At 35.4% G+C, this 21,407-nt stretch overlaps 1 protein-coding gene across 3 annotated transcripts in view; it reads right to left on the reverse strand.

Moving 5' to 3' along the window:
- Positions 1–1,763: 1,763 nt before the first annotated feature.
- Positions 1,764–21,407, reverse strand: part of LOC131033442 (uncharacterized) — a 92,495-nt gene continuing 72,851 nt past the window's right edge. For 2 of the 3 annotated variants that reach the window (XM_057964667.2, XM_057964668.2), the window contains exons 7-9: positions 8,514–8,672; positions 8,299–8,387; positions 1,764–2,137 (exon numbers count right to left, since the gene is read on the reverse strand). In XM_057964667.2, the coding sequence (XP_057820650.2) occupies positions 2,039–2,137; positions 8,299–8,387; positions 8,514–8,672 (347 nt within the window). In that variant the 3' untranslated portion in view covers positions 1,764–2,038. The remainder of the gene's footprint in view (positions 2,138–8,298; positions 8,388–8,513; positions 8,673–21,407) is intronic. The other variant, XM_057964669.2, reaches the window with a different exon arrangement.

Genomic DNA, 21,407 nt, shown 5'->3' on the forward strand with positions numbered 1-21,407 from the left:
TAGTTTTGATAAGACCCCCATCTTGACTACATCACATCATAATGTATCTTTGAATGGAAATAATGAAGTGATAATGGAGTTTCCCAAGTTGGTGAGTGTATTATAATGAGCTTATGGTTGGTGTTAAGAATATGTTATTTTTAGCCTATGAACTCATCTTGAAATTTGGAATTTAAATTTTGATGAGAAATTTGGTCGCAATGTTTTTTGTCATTTTATGTCATGGTTTCTTAATTATCATTTGATGGTTTCATTTATTGCTTCTCCTATTTATTGGGTGCTAGAGATGGAGGTTTCATAGGACATTTTGTAGGTACTTTTATGTTAAGAGAATTGTTAAAGATCATCACACACTATTTTGAAGAATTAAATCATGTTATTTTTATATTAGTTATTTTGGATGATTAGATGATACAATTAAATTGTGCCTTTCTTATGGATTCTTGAAATAAAGATAATAGTATCTATGATATGATTATTTTAATATGTATTCAAATGTATGTGAAATATAGATACTAGATTTTAAATGCTTAAAGTAATTGATATGATTTTATATTATCATTAATTGATAAATTAATTATTAATTAGGTTATGGCAAATATGATATAATTATGACTATCATTATGATGGACTAACTACTTTGTGGATAATGAAATGGATGCAAGATAACTTAGTTCCCTTCCCAGTCGAGCAGGGATATTATCATTAAAGAGAGGTCAGCAAATCGAGGTGGTCAACAAACATGTCTTTCAAGAAAAGTTACTCTCACACATACGATAAGGCTTCATATGTATTTAGAGATGACGTTCCATGCATAAGAGATGTTAGTCTATGTTTGAACGTATACATGTAATTATGTTGGCATTAGTGTTTCAATTGTCAAAAGTCATCTTTTATTTGATTGCCTTCTTAGTTACGACTTTAATATGTTGTTGATTTCATTATATTTTACTTGATGTCAATTTCATGTTCAACTTATTTCATGGTTACTAACCTGGTAGTAAGAGAGAAACATTTGTTCTATAGGTAAGAAATTACTTTTATGTTAAGATAAATTACAATTAAGTTTGGATTGTTTGAGATATTTAAAATTAATTGGTTATGTGATAAAACAATTGTCAGTGGAAGTGTCTTGCTCAAACTGTAGTGTACATGATATTGTATGCTGAAATAGTTATCTATATATAGTAATGTGAATTTGGTAACCACACTAAGAATTCAAGAGTGATGAATCACTCCAACTTCTTGTCAACTAGTTAGGTTGAATTCCCACTTATTCTGAAAAGAATAATCAATAAAACAAAGAAAATGTACAAGGAATTACATACCCAGGGAAGCAATGAAGGAAGTATAGCTTGATGCACATATAAGAGGCCAAGCCTTAGACATGCTCATAAAGCTGAAACTTCCGATAGGAAATAACAAAGTTAAATGCAGATTCAATTTTCACTCTTTCGAACATTTGGCTCCATCAACTTTTAGGGAACGATAATCTCTGCATGTTTCCAGGATTACCACAGGGATTCATTGCTTTCCTATAATCTCAACATGATGTAGAACAATTTGGACACACGTAGAATGAATCAATCTCAAAACAAGTAACTTGAAAGGTAAGAAAAGATGTATATCAAAACAGCAATAATGTTTCATAGTGAATTTCAAGGGAAACAAAATATATTCAAGTTGAGTTTTGGATTGTAGTTTGATATTATGCAGGTAAGTTATTATGGCCTGTTTTATGGGCATAACTAAGGAAAAGAATATGAAAATGCTTACTTTCTGCAAAGATTTTGAATATAAAAAAACTTACTCCATCTTGGCACTATTCATCTCTCCAGAAAAATACCATTACTTGTTTCTAATTTACCTCCTACTAGGCTATCAATGAACTTATGTAAACTGCCATAGCTTTCCAGTTGTATGCATCCAAACCAAGTCAATAAGGTATAGAAATGGTTTTTTCTCTAAAATTAGTAAGAGCTTTCGAAAGCAAGAAAAGATCACTATAATAAAAAGTTTGACTAGTATGAAGCAAATGCTATTTGCAGCATCTGCCCACCGGAGAAAAAGGTCTTGGATCAACTTTCATAGAATTACCCAAAACCATATCAACAACCATTTCAGCTGTTCCTAGAGCCTGCACATGTTGGAATTTAACATTTAGCAAAACATTTATATAGCATAATTGCAGAAAGTCATTCCGAGGCAATTAACACTACTTATGACAATAGTTACAAGTACAATCAATGCTTTTATATTTAATTATCTTGGAATGAGCATACACTATTAACATAAGCTGGTGGGCAACATCTCCAATCAGATAAGTGCATACAACAATCTGACAAATACTAAAATGCTTCCATTTTTTAAGTAATGTAAAAATCATATTAACCTATCACTTCAGTGATTCCTGCTATGCTTATACCTCAATTGACTTGAACTATAAATCACCTGACATCAGTCATGTGCCTGAAGGGCCGTGGCACTGGCTGGAAGAATGCATGAAGTGCAGGCCAAACAGGTAAAAGAAGAAGCACCACTTAATGGTGCAGATTGTAATATGGAGAGATAAGATGAGGATGCATGCAAAAATGATGACAACAGGAAAAAAAACCAACCTTGCAATATTATAGAAATGGCTCCAAAACTATCAAGTATTTCATTAATATTTATAAAAATTAGTACATGTAAAGTTGTCTTTTGAAGATAGAATATTGATGGAAATGTTGTTATTGATGTCAAAGATTGTTGACTGTTAATGTATTGATGTCGAAGGTTGTTGATGTATTGTTGCAAGGATAAGATTGTAGAAAACTTGTCGAAGTGTCATTGGTGTTCAAAGTGATTTGATTGTTGAACACTTTAAAGTTCTAGTTTCTAGCATGCAATATGGGGTAGGGCCAAATCCTGACCCCCAAACTTGTCTTGAGACTCATCGTTGATCGGAGTTCCTATTTGATGTTTGTTGAATTTTGTTTATGTAAAGAGGGAAGAGGGAGTTCTAACCCCTGACCCTCGATTTGTGCCAGCCCCTATTGGTGATTGGAGTTGGTGTTTGACATTTGCAAATTGCATGTTGGCATTTGAAGGGTGAAGGGCTGATCCCCTAACCTTGAATTTGCATAATCCATCAACATTCGGACTTGGCACTTGATTTATGTTGGATGCAGTTTCTCCTATGAGGGAATAGGGAGAGCTGACCCCCAACCCTGAAAATGACCTGGCTTTCATCAGTGGTCATCCTACATGATTAATGATTAACAATTTCTCAATTGGGTATGTGTTAAAGGGTGCCTCCGAACCCCTGCCCCCAACACAGCTTGTTTCACTCTACAAAATTTGCTAAGGCAATTGGTCATCGGTGATTGGCCTTGTACCTTATTTTGTTCATCACCATTTGGCAGGTGGCAAAGTTGAACTCCCACCCAAATGGGACGACATGAAAATGTGTTTGTGTTCAAAGCTCCTTGTCTTCAGTGATCGGTGGTTGAAGGGTTTTTCTTGTTCTTGCAATAAAGTATGAGCAAACCTCAACCCCCAACTAGCAGAGTTGTATGTATCAAGTTTGAATTTTCTTTAAGGCGGAAAAAGGATAGTGTGTTTGGCCAACCTGACAACTATCATTTTTTTTAAAAGGGAGGCCGACCTATGTGTCTATTGTGTTGAATTTTGGCACCCTAAAGGTATATATAAAGAGGGTTTGTTAGATCACAGTGTGAAAATGTTCCATCATTTGAAATTTGATCAGTATTAACACGGAGCAGATCAAATTCTGAGCAGATGTTTGTGAAGATAATTGAAGTGCACAATAAGAAGTAAAAGTTGATTCAAATGAGCAGATTTTTGAAACAAAGCTAAATGTTCATCATCCACTAATTAAGTAATTTTCAAAAAGTAGAAGAGATTGGTGCCTCTTGAATGAAAAGATTGGTGTCTCTTGCTAAGTTGGTACTCAATTGTGGGAATTGGTATCCCCTGCAGCCTGTAGGTTGGTGCATGCAAAATTCTGTAACTTGGAATTAGTGTCTCCACCGAGTTGGTGCCTACAAATGTTGTAAGATCTTTTTATCATTTTGTGAGGTTGTATTTGGACAATAGATCCAAGCAGTCCTCTATGTTTTCTCTTGAAAGAATTTCCACATAAATTTGTGTTCTCTCTTGTCCAGATATTATGTACTTGTAGTTATTGAAGTTATTATTGTTATTGTTGTTATAGTTCTTACGTTTTGAGTTAATTGAAAAGTTTACCTTTTATTGATTTAGGCCCCCTCTCAGTATTATTATAAGCGTGTGCTCTTTGATTGGTAGTACAGAAAATTCCTTCGGGAACAGTCTAATCACTAGAAGGTAGATCTCAGGGGCACACATGGCAAGTCAAGAAGGATTCTCCACAAATATTGCTCCATTGTTTGATGATTCAAATTATTCTTTCTGGAGTATAAGGATAAAAACCTACCTCATGGCTTTAGGGTTTGACATTTGGCAATTTGTTGCAACTCAAAATCAAAATAGAGAGTCAGAGGAGGATGTATCTTCTAGAGATTAGCAGCAGAATATTCTTGCAAGAGACCACACATTGGCAGTTCAAACCCCTTTGGAAGCTTATTTGATGTGCAAGAATTAGAAGCAATTGATGCAATGTTTACATGCTTCTTTTATGCAAATGGAATACCATTTTATGTTTCTCACTCACCTTTCTACATAGAGATGGTCCAAGCTATTAATAATGGACCAACTAGGTATAAATCACCTGGGCATGAAAAGATTCATACTACTCTAATTGATAAAGAAAAAGTTTGATTAGAGCAACAAACTGCACCAATGAAAAGAGTGTGGTCTACAAAAGGATGCAATATTGTGATGGATGGGTGTACAAATGCTAGAAATCATCCACTACTTAATATCATAGTAACATGAAACAAAGGGCCTTATTTTTTAAGGCAATAGATTGTTTAGGACAAGAAAACAATGCGGAGTTTCTTCATAATCAGCTATGTGATGGCATTGAGGAGGTGGGGGCATAACATGTAGTCCATGTTGCTACAAATGTTGCCCCTATTTATAAAGCAGCAAGCATGTTAGTGCGAAACAATACAAGCATATATTTTGGACACCATGTTCTGTGCATTTGTTGAATAATGCCTTCAAAGATATTGGCAAATTCCAATGGATTTCAGATCTCATAGAAAAGGCAGAAAAATATAGATGTTCATATGTAACCATTACTACACATTTATCAAACATTTGCCAAGGTAGGACTTCTCAAACCTGTTGATACATGGTTGGCTTCTTATTTTTTTCTTCTTGAGCATCTTTGTGAAGTCAAAGGAGTTTTGTCTTCCACAATAGTTAGTGATGCATGGGCAGCTTGGAGACAATCTACATCAAATACTCCAGTTGAGGTGAGAGGTATGGTCCTTGATGACCATTTTTGGGTTGATGTTAAATTTGTTGGACTTTATCAAGCCCATATGTGAGGTGATCAAATTTGCAAATTTTGACAAGCCATGAGTAGGAGAAATCCATGAAGAAATAGATTCCATGTATGAAAGAGTTAGAAAAATAATATATGCGAAAGATCTTTCTATATATCCTTTGATAGAAGAAAATATACATGGAAAATGGAACAAACTTAACACGCCTCTTAATTGTGTTGCCAAATAGGCCAAAAATGCCCAAATACTGAAAGTACAATTTCTACTCAAAATCACTGCAAACTAATGGCTGATTATGAAAGTAGATTAAAAATTTTGCACTTTAAAAAAAAACGGCACCTAAAAAGGAGTCCATATGAGCCCAAACGAAGCCTCCAAAGTTGTAAAAATCGGGATTTCATGCTTTCCAAAAAATCTATATCCAAAAAATAGAAACCTCCACACCACTGTACAGATCATGAAATTCTACCCCAAAACAAAAAAAAAATTGCTCGAAAAAAGGAGTCTGGATGAGTAAGATATCACTATTTGAAAATTGTCTGCAAAATTATAATTTCTGGAAAATTCCCGTCACAGCTTCAAACTTCAAATGCCTCTAGATTTGGCCTCCGAAGTCCGATTTGGAGAAACAAAAGGTAAAACTGACTTTCTTAGACCTCTTTAATCCAATGGTGACCTCAAATTTGACCCATCAAGCTTCAATAATAACCTGCAATAGAAAGCTCCAAAATATACAACCTCAAATAGCATCAAATTTCTCTCAATTGACAAACCAATGACACACTAATGGCTCTGATACCATGTGAGACATGGACTAGCTCTGATACCATGTGAGATTTTGCCAAGATCAAGAGGCAATTGAAAGCACAAATAAGAGAGACAAAATAGATGATAGAAATAAACTGTATTCTATCAAGATGAAAATACTGATCAACTGGATCATCAATCGTTACATACAATGAAAATGAGCCTGCTTATATAGGCAAGGCTATATGGATATTTGAGCACACAAACATGACATGTGGCTCAATAAAAAACAAGGGTAGGTAGGAAATAGGTGTGGGTAGGTAGGAGAAACAATATAATATTCCACATGAGGTGGATCACCCACTGAATGTGGAGTGTAACAACAAGATAAGTCCACAAAAGGTGGAAATTCTCCTACACACACTATCCCAATGTGGCACAAACACCCAAGTGTCTCATACCCAAACTACTATGAAATGCATTTCCTAAGTAAACTTAAGTAAGGTGTAATAATATCCAAGATGAATAATTATTTACACCAACGTTTTATTAATTCACTGAATAGGAACCAATAAGGGGGAAAGAAAGCAGAAAGCCCGATGTACATTAATAGCTCACTTCGCCTTCTTTCTCATATAGATCTTGGGTACAAGGAGAGTCCAACAAAATGGGACCAAATTTCATCAAATGGAGAAGATGCAGCCATGGTGGATGATGTAATTGAAAAAGGTGGCCTTAGTGATTACCCCCAATTCTACTACCAACAAGGGAACCTGACTTTGATGGTGATAAGTATTTTGGAGAGCATCATAGTTGAGGATCTTGACATAGATGATCATGACAAAGAAGTGTAGATGATAGATTTCTGATTTCTGTATCTTTTTTTGTGTATCAACCTATCAAGCTATCAACATTTCTGAATTTCAATACATAATCACTAATCTAATATCAAATATGTAGTGTGAACTCTTTGACACAATGACATTTGGCATTTGTGTATTCAAACTTTAGAGTTAACGTTAAAATTTACCAATATTCAATGTCATAATATTTTTTTATAAATTATTAAATTATATAAAAAAAAGGCATCTCCAAGTACCCCCACCCTATTATATACTGGTTCAGTCTCCCATACCAGTACCAGTACTGGTCGCTTGGCAACCTTCACTGACTCTAACACTTGCAAAAAAAATTAAGTTTGAGACACTGAGTTTTAATTAATTTGAACAATGAAATCAGAAATTCAAGTTATTGCTGTTACACTTCTGTTATGGTATATTTATTGCTGCTGTCATGTTATACTGCCATCATGATATGTTTAACAGTCTTTGTTGAATGTAATGAATGATTTTTTGAAACATTATAAAAACTTACCTTGCACTTTGGCCATTCCTGGGACATCTCAGACATCCCCAGTTGTCTCAGGGATAGCTGAATGTCCCTGTGACGTTTCCTATTTCTGCAACACTTTTTGGAAATGTTTCAAAGATTTTGAAGATTTTTGGAGATAGCCAAGAGATGTCCCCAAGCATAATGTTGTACCCAAAACGTCATTGGGGACAAGGACGAGGGTTTGAGGGCCGAGGATGCATCCTCGTGGAACACACATGCATATGTATGTATGCATTGAAGTTTCCAAGTATTCCATACACTGTCTTATTAAAATTATGATATTTCTCTACCCATTTTGAAGTACTATGAATGAAAGAAATTCTAGTTGACTGAAAATATTTTAGTATGAAGTGGTGAGGCAGTCCGTATGGACAAATTTGCTCATGCCTGTCTATCAATTAGTTCTTTAGAGAATAATAACCCATACTCTGCAGACATTTCATATATGTCACTGTCAAAGCAGACACTCTGTATGTGTCACAGCAAATGCAATGTGTTTGGTGATCTGAGCCACATTTGGGCTTAAGCAGAGCCTTTTTGTTCAAAGGGTGCTGCTTCAAAGTAATTGTAAACTTGCCCTCCTCCAATAAAGGCTTGATCGGAATGCTTAAATCACCTAGTTTTTACTCAAATGTTTGTTAAATTTTATTCTCATATATTTATCTTTTCAATAAGCAAAAACAAAAAGATGTCATAATCAACTAAAGCTAAAGAAAAGCATTACCATGCACAACCCTGCACCTTCATGACCAGTTGCCAGCATAAGTTTTGGTAAATTGGGAACAGGTCCAATGACTGGTTTTCCATCAGCCACTATACAGTAAACATAGTAACAATGCTATTCTGAGCTCTTATGCCTTTTCATAAAAAGAAAAGAATTTGAACTTGATAATCAATTCCTAGCACTGGTATCTCTATTAAATAACATGAAAAACTTACTGTAAGGTCGTAAACCAATCCTTATATGACCATCTTGTGTAAGTTGAAGAGGGGAAATGTTACTCAAAGCCGGCAGAAATTTTGCAGCACGTTCCAGTATTGAGATTACAACTGCTTTTTCCATTTGGCAATCAAATCCTGCAAATTGGCGGCTGCTGCCTGGAAGACATATGTCAAGAAGCTATTAATCTGAATAATTTTATCAAGTAGAGAGTTTAAGCCAAAGATTACAGGTGCAAACACATTATTAAATCAAGAACATAGGTCATAAATAGGGAGTACCTTGGAGAAAGATAAAAATGAAAACTAAAATAAGATTTATAATTAAAATGCACTTCAGAAATGGTGAAGACAAACAATAGATGTTTAGCAATAGACTCAAATAAGGGTGCTAAAGTTTTTTGCTAAAATATTCCTGAGCCAAACTAGCTAGACAATTGAATGTTCATTGATTAGTATACTTTTAATCCTGAATTGATGGTTCACATTTGGGTACAGCAGTTTGCCAATTTTTTTTTTCTAGCCGCGTTTAGAACAGCTGTGTATGACAATGAGAGAGAGAGAGAGAGAGAGAGAGAGAGAGAGAGAGAGAGAGAGAGAATGAATTTTGCTAGTGTTCCGTGGGGATGCATTTCCCACCGTGCAAAACACTAAGTTTTGGAAGTGGGAATATCCTTGGGAAGGGAAAACAAGGACAAAACATCCCCCAATCAGCCCCCACCACCACCACTAACAAACAAGGCCATCCATAAGCCCTACAGAAGTAGGTGAAACCTAGAGGCATCCCCCCTATTAGAATGTTGAGGGGATTCCTCATGCCCCCAAGCTGGCTAAGGGACACCTACGAGTTTCTCAATCTTCTCAAGGATGCCGTGAAGTCCCCACATCTAGGAAATGCATCAGGTCATTTAAAAAACAGCATTAAAAACTATAGACCTAGTTCTAACCCTAAAGTGCTAACAGTCCTGACCCACACCCCAATACCTTAAAAATACTATAGATAAACCTACCTACTATCCATCCAAAATTGAATTGAGCAAACGCAAGAGAAAGAGAGAGGAAAAGGAAAAGATGACTTTAATTGCCTTCATCAATCAATCATACAAACAATGCATCCAGGCTTCAAGGTAAAGACTTCACAAATTCACACTCAAACTTTTGTATTAGTTTGCGTTTTGAGCATTGTTCAATGTTCATTGTAAATATTTTATGCATCTTATTATTAATTATAGCGTCACAATAGAATTATTAAAATATTTCAATGGTCAATTATTAGTAAACAAAATATAAATATCAAACAACGAAATCACATTGCTGTTTTATTTTATTAATCAAATTTCAGAGTTTTAAAACATTAAATGCTTCTTTTCTTTCAAATATAATATTGAATGTTCATACATGCAAACTATTCATCAGTTTTATAATTATTAAATGTTGTTTTTAGGGTTTATAACTTCTGCTTTTATTATGTAGGGTTTTATAGCTGTTGTTTTAGAGTATATAAACATTGTTTTAAGGACTCAGTTTAATTTTTTTAAACATTTATTTCGATAAATCATAATATTTATCTTAATAATAGGCATAGCTAATTTTCTGATTTTCATTTCACATTCATGTATCCTATTCTTTTGCACCTCATTTAATCTGAAGAAAGAAAGAAAAAAGTAAAATAAAAATCAGAATCTCTGTTACTTTTAATGTTTAAATCTTTAACTATTAGTATTTAATATTCAATTTTTTAATTTTTTTTATTTCATTTTTTAACAATGATACAAGACTCAGACTCATTTAGGACTCGGCAAGCTGATTTTTTACTCAAACTAGGACTTGACAATCATACTCAACAAAGACTCTGACAAATTGAAAAAACCATGAAACATAAATATTTTTAAGGGTTTAAAACTTGTTCCATGCACCCTTCAATAAATAAACTTCAAAGACAAAAACTAATCAAATGGAAGCTACACTAGCCATATACACAAGTATAAATTGATCATGAGTCTAAAAACAAATTTCATTTTTCAGCTGAAGGAAACAAAATTGTTAGATAGATAAATTTAAAATTATAAATATTGTCAAATGTATACAAATCTCATAAAATACAAAATCCATTGCATCAAAACAAATATCGAAACTAAAAATATAAATCTATGGCTCAAAGGAGCCTACATCACTAGTCCCAACATTACGGCAAGTCTTGTGCTGATGTCTAAGATAGGTCTTAGATGATGATGCAGCCATAATATCTACCATGATTAATACATTTTTGCATTATGAAAATGGCTATGACTTAACTCGTATTCAACAATATAATGATCGTAGCATGCCAAAACAAGTTGTCCAATGTATGAAATAAAATAATCCTTGATTGGCTTTGACTATTAAGATGTAAAGTTTTGCAATAGGGGATATGTATTTTGTAGATTTTGTGATCCTAACTCACCATTGGTTTAATACTTGGTTAGACTTATAGTTTGGTGGGGGTTTGTGGGCAACCCCCGCAATGGGTTCAAGGGGCAGCACCCCTTGCGATGGTCTAGGGATAGTGCCCCCAATGGGGGCAAGGGGCAATGCCCTTCATGGGCTCCCAAAATGAAGACCTTCAAAACCACATAGACCTTCACAGTGCACACCATTTTCATATTTTTTGTGAACCCTAGATGGGCATGTCATAAGCCAAACAAGCATTGAAAGGTTGTAATATTTTTTAAAGAACCAAAATTTTAAATTAACACTTTATGTTTTTTTCTTCTTTTTCTTTCCCCAATCACAACAACTCTAGCTCACTATACTCATTGGTTAGCCGAGTCTAGTCCCTAGGACTTAATCAAGGTCACTCACTTCTAATTTTAATTATTCTAGTTTCAAACTTCTACTTATCTTGGAGAATTGTTTATTGGCATATTCGTATTTGCATATTTGTTGTTACCAGCAAATAGATTCAAAGTTACACTGGTAGGTTTATCTTTTCTAGATCAGCATGGCACGCTATGGAGATGATTAATTATTGTTGTAAATGCATTAAGCATCGGATATTTGTATTATTTGTAAAATGATTTTATTGTAATATCTTGTAGAGCCAACCTACTAAAATTGGTCTTAGGTTATGGTATAAATGTAAGGTCTTAATTGTAAGATCGATGGTGGAATGCGAAAAAGGTTTTGTGCGAAGGTATATGCGAGATTAAGTAGAGCTATACACGCAGACATCATTTGAAGGTGAAGATAGGTTTTTGTGAAAGCATATCAGAACTACACTGGTACTGAATCCAACATATGAAGATGCTATTTTGAGCAGTACATTCTTATTGGATTTAACCATCCAATTGTAGTCAGTGTGACTCCCATTTGTGTTTGAGCGGTGAGCTCTAGGCGCTTGGCCTTTCCGCATGTGCAGACCCCATTTATGTATACTTACTATCTGCAGTAGTATCATCTAATTGTGGGTAAGGTTTCCCACCATGGTTTTTCCCCTTACAGGGTTTCCACGTACAAATATTGGTGTTATGTGTTGTGGATGACTTTGTCTTTTAGTTTCATGCATTAATCTTTACCGGTATTGCATTTATCTGTTAAATTTGTCCACCGGTATAACAGACTGTTTCACCGGTATTAAGCAGTAATTTGATTAAGTTGTTTTTGGTTTAATATTATTAGACAACTGATTCACCCCCCCCCCCTTCTCAGTTGTCTCCGGGACCTAACAATTGGTATCAAAGCCTAGTCCTCTTTTGCAGAAGTTTAACAACCTGAGGAGATCCAATGTCTACTAACTATTTCAGGAAGGGCAGTCCTAAACTTGATGGAACCAACTATGGCATATGGAAGATTAGAATGGAGACACATCTGAATTGCATTGGAAAGGACATCTGGGATGTTACAAAGAATGGCTATACTGCTCCCACTTCCAGTCAGCCTAATCCACCTAACTTGACTAAAGATGAGGAAAATGATTGCAAAGCAAGAGAAGCACTTTTGAGCGCATTAACAGATCAGCAAATCATGGGATTATCAGATAGATCAACTGCTAAAGCTATTTGGGATCATTTGGAAACACTGAATGAAGGAGATTCCACAGTCAAAATTGCAAAACTTGAAAGCTTCCGGGTCAGGTATGAAAATCTGAAAATGGAAGAAGATGAAAGAATTTCTGCTTTTATGGAAAGAGTTAATGAAATTGTTTTGGGTATAAAATGTTGTGGAGGAACCTCAAGTGAAGATGAAATTGTTTCAAAAGTTGTAAGAGGATTGCCACCGGCATATAAAATGAAGGTTACTGCTTGTTGACGTGTATTTTGTACACAGCCTAACACAGAATAAAATACCTAAGGGTATCTTATCCTCTCTTGAGAAAAAGTCTCTAACTGCTGAAGATTCGCATAAAGGATCAGTTAGGATAACTCCAAGGTTCCTTTTAGTAGGGTCTCTACATGTGGATAAGCTCCAGTGGTATGATGTGATTTGCTGGGATCACAAGGGGACTTACATGTGATGATTGAACTTCCGATCTGCTTTGCTGGACACAGGCTCTTACTAACTTAGATTTGAAAAAAAATGAAAAAAGGATAAGGGCGAAGAGAGGATCTAATCCTACTACTAAGAATGTAGGAGCAATGATTTGATTTTTGATGAGATTCTAACTAGGTCTTGTTTTGACATCAATGGAAAATCTACACAAGGCTAGTGCGATCTTCTAAGGGGAGCTTTATGATGTTCAAATTATCACCGCAGGCACAGATACCATCCAAGTTGATGCATATCAATGAAGAGGCGACGAATTGAAATTGAGCTTAAGCTGAACGATTCCAGTTGACTACACAAGGCAAGTCTGCAATCAACAAACTGCTAGTAGTATGGATATACGAATTCCATCATCAATCAATCACATTTCCTCCATTCATCTAATTATCTACCATCTAAGATTGAAGACTTCAACAAGAAACCATGCAAATTGCAAGAAAACGACATATTTCACCATTACTTCAATGAAAATGGAGTTTGTTTACAATCAATGGCAACAATTTCTTGCCTTGTCCTCCTATTCTACTCTCTATCTACTAACTACTTTCAACTATTTCTATATTATCTCTCTCTAATTCTAATTAGCCTTTACAAATGAAATGCCTGGGCTTATATAGTGCCCACAATACAATTTGATGGCTTAGATCAATTCAAGATCAATGGCCAAGATTTTACAATGAAAACCCTAATTAGGGTTTGTTACAACCATTACATAACATTTAATGCCTGACCAATGATAAAATTGTATTGCTTGGACACATGTCCCTTCTAGAAAAATCGACCAATGGATAGCCAGGGTAGGTACATCGGAGTTTGTGCCAACTTCCATGAGTTAAGTACATTGAATCTGGACATGCTGAGATGGACCTCACTGATTGGAGACGTGATGACTAGGATGCCACCTCATTTGACACTTGTAACTTGGTAGATATTCAACTTGATGTTGTTGAGAAGCTTGCTTTAATTAATTCATCTGGAATTATTTGCTTCTTCAACGAGCCCTTTATTCTAACTCCTTGTGTCCTTGATGTGCAGGAAGATGATGTACCTCGCCTTGGAACGCTGGATTGAAAGAGGTCGCCCTTGTCCTTACTTGATCGTCCTGGCGAAGACCGTCCTGGTGAAGACCGTCCTTGATCCGGCTTGATTTTCCTTGAAGAGAACTCCATTTGATGCCTACACAACATTTCAAAATTAGTACCATGATTTTGCAATACATAACATAAATTAGAGAGCAAATTTTAGGAAACTTAATGATAAGTCCTTTATTAATCATTTCCTAAAAACGACTATTGAGCTATGAATTCAAAATTAAGGCAATGATGATCAAAAATTCGAAATTAAAACAAGAGATCTTGCCATACCTTATTTGAGAGCTTAACTCTAAAATGCAAAATAACAAAATCGCCTAGGCAAAATTGACGTTAGATCTCTCTTCAACGTGATCCCCTTTTTCAAAATAGCAATTTCGCCACCTTTGATATGTCTTTGACGTGATCTTCAAGCCTTGGCAAATTCGCTCAAATGAAAACCTTAAGTTCGCACCACCTTGCTTTGAAACAAAATTCGCTCCCTTGAATACAACCTCGCACTTCTCCCTTTAATCGCATTTGAATGATAAAATGGTGATGTAAAAATGAAATCTTTCACCCTCCTTATATAAGCGCTTACACCATCAATTCATTAAGGCCGACTTGGTAATTAATAAGGCAATTTGAACGATTTTAAAACAAATAACAAAGCCGACCTTTAAAATACCAAGCGCTTCATTCAATTTTAATTAAAATAATTAATTATTATTTGCCAACGTTTTTTGATTTAACAATTTCGATTTTTTAGAAGGCAAAAACAATTAATTAATATTAAGTGCAATATTTAAATGCCATTTAATTGAATTTTCAAAACATATCGAATTTTAGCATTTAAAATAAATTCAAAAAAAACTTGTTTGAACGCCAAATTTTGAAGATGAAAGATACGTACCTCATCGCCCTGGTCCCTGACTGAGGGACAGGAGCGATCCATCATGTTGGCCTTGATTCTTGCGTTTTTTACGTCCAAAATCTCTATCTCCACGTTGGATTTGGCATGTTCGCTAGGATTTTTTAAACTTGAGCGACTTGTCCTGCAAACAAATGTCCTTTAGGTGTGATATCGCCCTGGTCCCTTGGAGAGGGACAGGAGCGATCCTTACGTTTTTACTTGACATTCTTCGTTCTTGGTACCAATTCTTCGTCCATTACCTCTCAAAAGACATCCTTGATCTTGTGTGAACTTGCCTTGTCTTGATTTTGAAGGAGCATGAGTGTTTTAATAGAAATCGCCTTGGTCCTTGTCCAAAGGACAGGAGCGAACTTCAACGTTTTGAGCTTGTCTTTGCCTTCTTCAACTTGTAATTGCTATCAACGCGTAAAATGAAGTCCCCTTGATCCCCTTGGTCGCTTGACACTCGACAAATTTTCGAAATCTAAGCCATTATGGAAATATCGCTCTGGTCCCTTCCTGAGGGACAGGAGCGAACTAGGGGTCTTGATGTAAATCCTTCAATGTTAGCAACTTTTGATGCTTTGCGCTTGATGGAGATGTCTTAAAATGTCTTCACCACCTTGTTCTTCGTCTTGGAGTGCCTTGAATTTGGAGGAACGACAATATAACCATCATATCGCCCTGGTCCCTTGGAGAGGGATAGGAGCGATCCTGCTCTTGTGGGCTTCATTTTACTTTATCACCTTCAAAATTTATCTTCAATGGTCTCGCCATACTTCATTTCATTCATTCATGCCTTGAGATCGGTTGTAACTTGGCAAGAAAATCATCTATAACAAAAATCGCTCTGGTCCCTTCCTGAGGGACAGGAGCGAACTTAAGCATTTTGGTCCTTTGATGGCATTTGGTAATCTTCAATTTATCTTCAATGAGTTCATTTCACCTCCTTCCTTGCCTTCAAACATAAACTTGACTTGATCTTTGCCCAGATCGTACCTTATGAAGAATTTCGCTCTAGTCCTTCAGTGAGGGACAGGAGCGAAATTGACCCTCTAGGCAAAAACTTCATCATTTCATTGTTTTTGATCAAGTCTGGATGTTCTATCATGCTCATTTCGTCCTTCACCATGCCTTTGATGTCTCGATTCGTCCAAACAAGGTGAGGAACGGCTCAACTAAGCATTTTCGCTCTGGACCCTTGGTGAGGGACACGAGCGATTCGCCTTGGTCCCTTGGAGAGGGACAGGAGCGCTTTTCACTCTGGACCCTTGGAGAAGGACACGAGCAAAATTTGACTTTTCGCACTCTCTATCAGGATAATTTTTATGGAATATAATATTTAAGTATAAGTGACATTTCCCTCTATGTTTCTTCTTTCTTATACTTTAAGTTATAGTCCATATATACTTTCAAGATGTTTGAGAGTGGTTTCAGACCTCCAGGAGTTATATTGCAAAATCTAGTTTTTGGAGGTTTTTCAGTTTCCAGACTTAGTCAAATTTCAGGATCAGGACATTCCAAACTTAGCCAAATTTCAGGATCAGGACCTTACTCAAGCCGGACTTACTTATCCATGTGATCCCCTGGGCGACGTTCAAAATGCAAAGGCTAGCTAACAAAACCCTAAAAAACCTAAAGAACAAACCCTAAAAAGCAAAAAAAACATGGGTCCCCATTTGCAATGGGGCGATGTGTGAAAACGTCACAACACTGCTATAAATGAGTTAAGAACAATGCCTAATACATCAGTAACTAATGATACATTGATTGGAAAACTTTCAGCCTTTGAAATTGAGGAATTTGGTCCTGTTGCTACTATAAAGACAGATTTAGCCTTCAAAGCATCAACATCATCTGCATCATCATTTGACAAATCTGATTGGAAAGCCTTTTATGCAAAAGAACTTGAAGAAAGCACGAAAAAAAATGAAGAACTTGAAAAACTTGAAGCACTATTTGCAAGAAAAATGCCTAATGGTCCAGTTGGAAGTAAGTATGAAGGTAAAGCACCCTTTAAATGTTTTAACTGCAACAAGATTGGTCATATGGCTTCAAGATGCCCTGATAGACATGCTAGACTAAGAGAAGAAGCTAGAAAGACATACAAGCCAAATCTTGAATATCAGAGATACAGATTCAAGAAGAATAAGGACAAATCTTGTTATGTTGCTGATGAAGGAGTGACTGATGATTCTGATGAAGATCCAACAGACAATGGATGGGTTTTTGTTGCTATAACAGAAGATCAAGCGGCACCTGCAGTGCAACCGGTAGAACAGGCCTTGGCAGCTAAAATTGAAGTAAAGAATGAATGGATCATTGATTCTGGATGCTCACATCATATGGCAGGAGATAAAGGTAAATTCTTGAACTTTCAAGAATATAATGGCAGCTTAGTAAGATTTGGAGATGAAAAAGCTTGTCAGATCAAAGGTAAGGGTTCAATATCTTTTGATGGTAAGCATAACACTGACAATGTTTACTATGTTGAAGGTTTAAAGCATAATCTTTTGAGTGTTGGTCAATTAGTTGAGAAAGGATTTCAATTACAATTTAAGAATGGAAAATGCAAAATCATGAACAGAACTGGTTTAGAAATTGCAACCGGTAATCAGATTAGAGGTAATATCTTTCATTTGAATAACAGTGAAAAGACATGCTTGATTGCACACATTGATGAAAGTTGGTTATGACATAAGAGACTCTGTCATGTAAATTTTGATTGTATGGTAAAAATCAGTACTACCAAGGCAGTTAGAGATTTACCTAAAATTGTCAAACCTCACAACACAGTATGTAAGGAATGTCAATTTGGAAAACAGGTTAGAGCTAGTTTCAAAAGTATTCCAAAAAAATCAAATAATGCTCTTGATTTAATTCATACTGATTTATGTGGTCCAGCCAGAACTAAAAGCTTACAAGGTGATAGATATTTCATGCTAATCATTGATGACTATTCTAGAATGTGTTGGGTTACTTTTCTTAGAGAAAAATCAGAAGCACTTGGTAAGTTTAAACTGTTCAAAGCAATGGTTGAAAATGAAATCGGTAAGAAAATCAAATGTTTAAGATCAGATCAAGGAGGTGAATTTACATCTAAGGAATTTAATACATTCTGTGAAGTGAATGGAATCAAAAGACAACTATCAACACCTCGGACACCACAGCAGAATGGAGTTGTTGAAAGGAAAAACAGAACTATCCTGGATACAACCAGAAGTATGTTATCAAAAGCAAATTTGCCACATGTATATTGGAGAGAGGCAGTAAGTACAGTGGTCTATACATTCAACAAAGTTCACATCAAAGGTGAAACCGGTAAGACCCCTCATGAACTATGGTTTGGTATTACTCCTACTCTTAAATATTTCAGAATATTTGGAAGTAAATGTTACATCAGAAGAGATGAGTACATTGGGAAATTTGATCCTAGAAGTGATGAAGGAATATTTTTAGGTTATTCATCTAAGAGTAAAGCATATAGATGTTTTAACAAGAGATTGAAGAAAATTATTGAGAGTACAAATGTAAAGATTGATGAACAATTCAGAGGAACTTCAAGGTATATAGATTCTGAACCGGCAACAGAAATTCTAACAAATGAACCTACACCAAATCCACCGGTACAGAGTGAAGATCCAATTACACCGGTATCATCTGAAAGTTCCACTGTAACCGAGGAACAACAACAAACAAAGACACCCCAGTATGTAAGATTGAATCATTCTGAAGATCAGATAATTGGAAACAAATACAAAGGAGTTATGACAAGAGGAAGATTGGCAAATGAAGAGGTATGTCTTATTTCTCAAATTGAACCATCATCAATTAATGAGGCATGTGAAGATAAATATTGGACTAAAGCTATGGAAGAAGAATTAGAGCAAATTGAGAAAAATAACACTTGGACATTAGTTCCCCGGCCTAAAGATAAAAATGTAATTGGAACAAAATGGGTATTTAGAAACAAACTTAATGAAGATGGTAAAGTTATCAGAAATAAAGCAAGACTAGTGTGTAAGGGATATTCTTAAAAAAAAGGAGTTGACTATAATGAAACCTTTGCATCGGTAGCTAGAATTGAAGCAATTAGATTGTTTTTGGCCTTTTCAGCACATAAGAACTACAAAGTATATCAAATGGATATTAAATGTGCATTTCTGAATGGAGATCTTGAAGAGGAAGTCTACATTGAACAACTTGATGGATTTTCTTTGACAGATAACAAAGATATGGTTTGCAGGTTAAAGAAAGCTTTGTATGGATTGAAGCAAGCTCCAAGAGCTTGGTATGCCAGATTGGATAAGTATCTTTTGAAGATTGGTTTTTCAAAAGGTAATGCTGACAGTAACTTATACTATAAAGTGACTAATGATGACATCTTGGTTATAGAAGTTTTTGTTGATGATATAGTCTTTGGAGGAGAAGATGGATTGTGTAAAGACTTTTCTATTAAAATGCAGCAAGAATTTGAAATGTCTATGATTGGAGAAATAAGATTTTTTTAGGATTGCAGATTTCACAGACTGACAAAGGTATATTCTTGAGTCAATCAAAATACTTAAAAGAGTTACTTAAAAAATTTGGGATGGAGAACTCTAAATCGGTAAGCACACCTATGACTACAAATGACAAACTATCTTTAAAAGATGAATCTACTCCTGTTAATCCAACAAGGTACAAATCTATGATAAGAGGTTTACTGTATTTAACACAAACAAGACCTGATATTATGAATGCAGTATGTATTGTTTCAAGATTTCAGAGTAATCCTAGAGAAAATCATGAATCAACAGTAGAAAGGATTTTCCGGTACTTACAAAGCACTACAAATCTTGGATTATGGTATCCTAGAGATGAAAACTTTGACCTATGTGCATACACAGATGCAAATTGGGCAGGAGATGTGGATGATAGAAAAAGCACCACCAGCGGAGCATTTTTTCTTGGAAGCGGATTAGTTTCTTGGTTGAGTAAGAAACAGAGTTGTACATCTTTATCAACAGCAGAATCAGAATATGTTGCAGCAGCAACTAACTGTACATAGGTACTTTGGCTTAAACAAATGTTGAAAGATTTAAAGGTAAAATGCAAGGGACCTATAACTATCTATTGTGATAACACAACAGCAATTGATATATCTAAGAATCCAGTACTACATTCTAAAACAAAACATGTTTCCATCAAACTGAATTTTCTAAGGGAAAAAGTTGAAGCAAAAGAAATAAAACTAGTTTATGTGAATACTAAAGAACAGCTTGCAGATATTTTTACTAAACCTTTGCCTAAGGAAACTTTTGAATACCTTAGAGAACAGCTTGGGGTCATACCCCCACCGGTAGATACTTAGAGAGTTGATGTCTGTCATTAACCGGCAGAATTAACAGAGATATATTCTTACTCCGGCTTTGATGAGGAAGCTACTTCTCAGGGGGAATAGTTGGTATATTGTAATTGGTTAGCATTTTGTATATGGACCTGATTTTTTTTGTAACTTTGGCATTTGATGTCAAAGGGGGAGAGATATCTATTGGAAAAACACATTATCTTTTAGGAAGAGATTGGTATAGAAAAACATAAGGAAACTCATATTACTCTCAGGGGGAGAGATTGTTACTTTGGGGAGATTATTGGTTTTTATACTTGGCATTTCTGTTTTGGCACTTTGATGGTTTTTCCATCTTGTGTTGCCATCAATGCCAAAGGGAGAGATTGTTGGTATTTTGGTATGGTTTTGTCATTGATGTCAACACCTACTAAAACTCTAGCACTTTGGAGATCCAGCAACATTCACCGGCAAGCAAGTGACTTTTGCACAGTCACCGGTATATGGTACACCGGCAGGAAATAATGATCACCGGCGCTTGGAATGACTTGGAAAACACTTGGTAATGTCGAAGACATTGTTTGGACATCTTATCTTGGAGAATTGTTTATTGGCATATTCGTATTTGCATATTTACTGTTACGACAAATAGGTCCAGAGTTACACCGGCAGGTTTATCTTTTCCAGATCAGCATGGCACGCTATGGAGATGATTAATTATTGTTGTAAATGCATTAAGCCGACATGTTCAACCGGTTATTGCATCGGATATTTGTATTATTTGTAAAATGATTTTATTGTAATATCTTGTAAAGCCGACCTACTAAAATTGGTCTTAGGTTATGGTATAAATGTAAGGTCTTAATTGTAAGATCGATGGTGGAATGCGAAAAAAGTTTTGTGCGAAGGTATATTCGAGATTAAGTAGAGCTATACACATAGACATCATTTGAAGGTGAAGCTAGGTTTTTGTGAAAGCATATCAGAACTACACCGGTACTGAATCCAGCATATGAAGATGCTATTTTTAGTAGTACATTCTTATTGGATTTAACCATCCA

This window comes from Cryptomeria japonica, chromosome 4 (assembly GCF_030272615.1).
Source record: "Cryptomeria japonica chromosome 4, Sugi_1.0, whole genome shotgun sequence".
Lineage (NCBI taxonomy): Eukaryota > Viridiplantae > Streptophyta > Pinopsida > Cupressales > Cupressaceae > Cryptomeria > Cryptomeria japonica.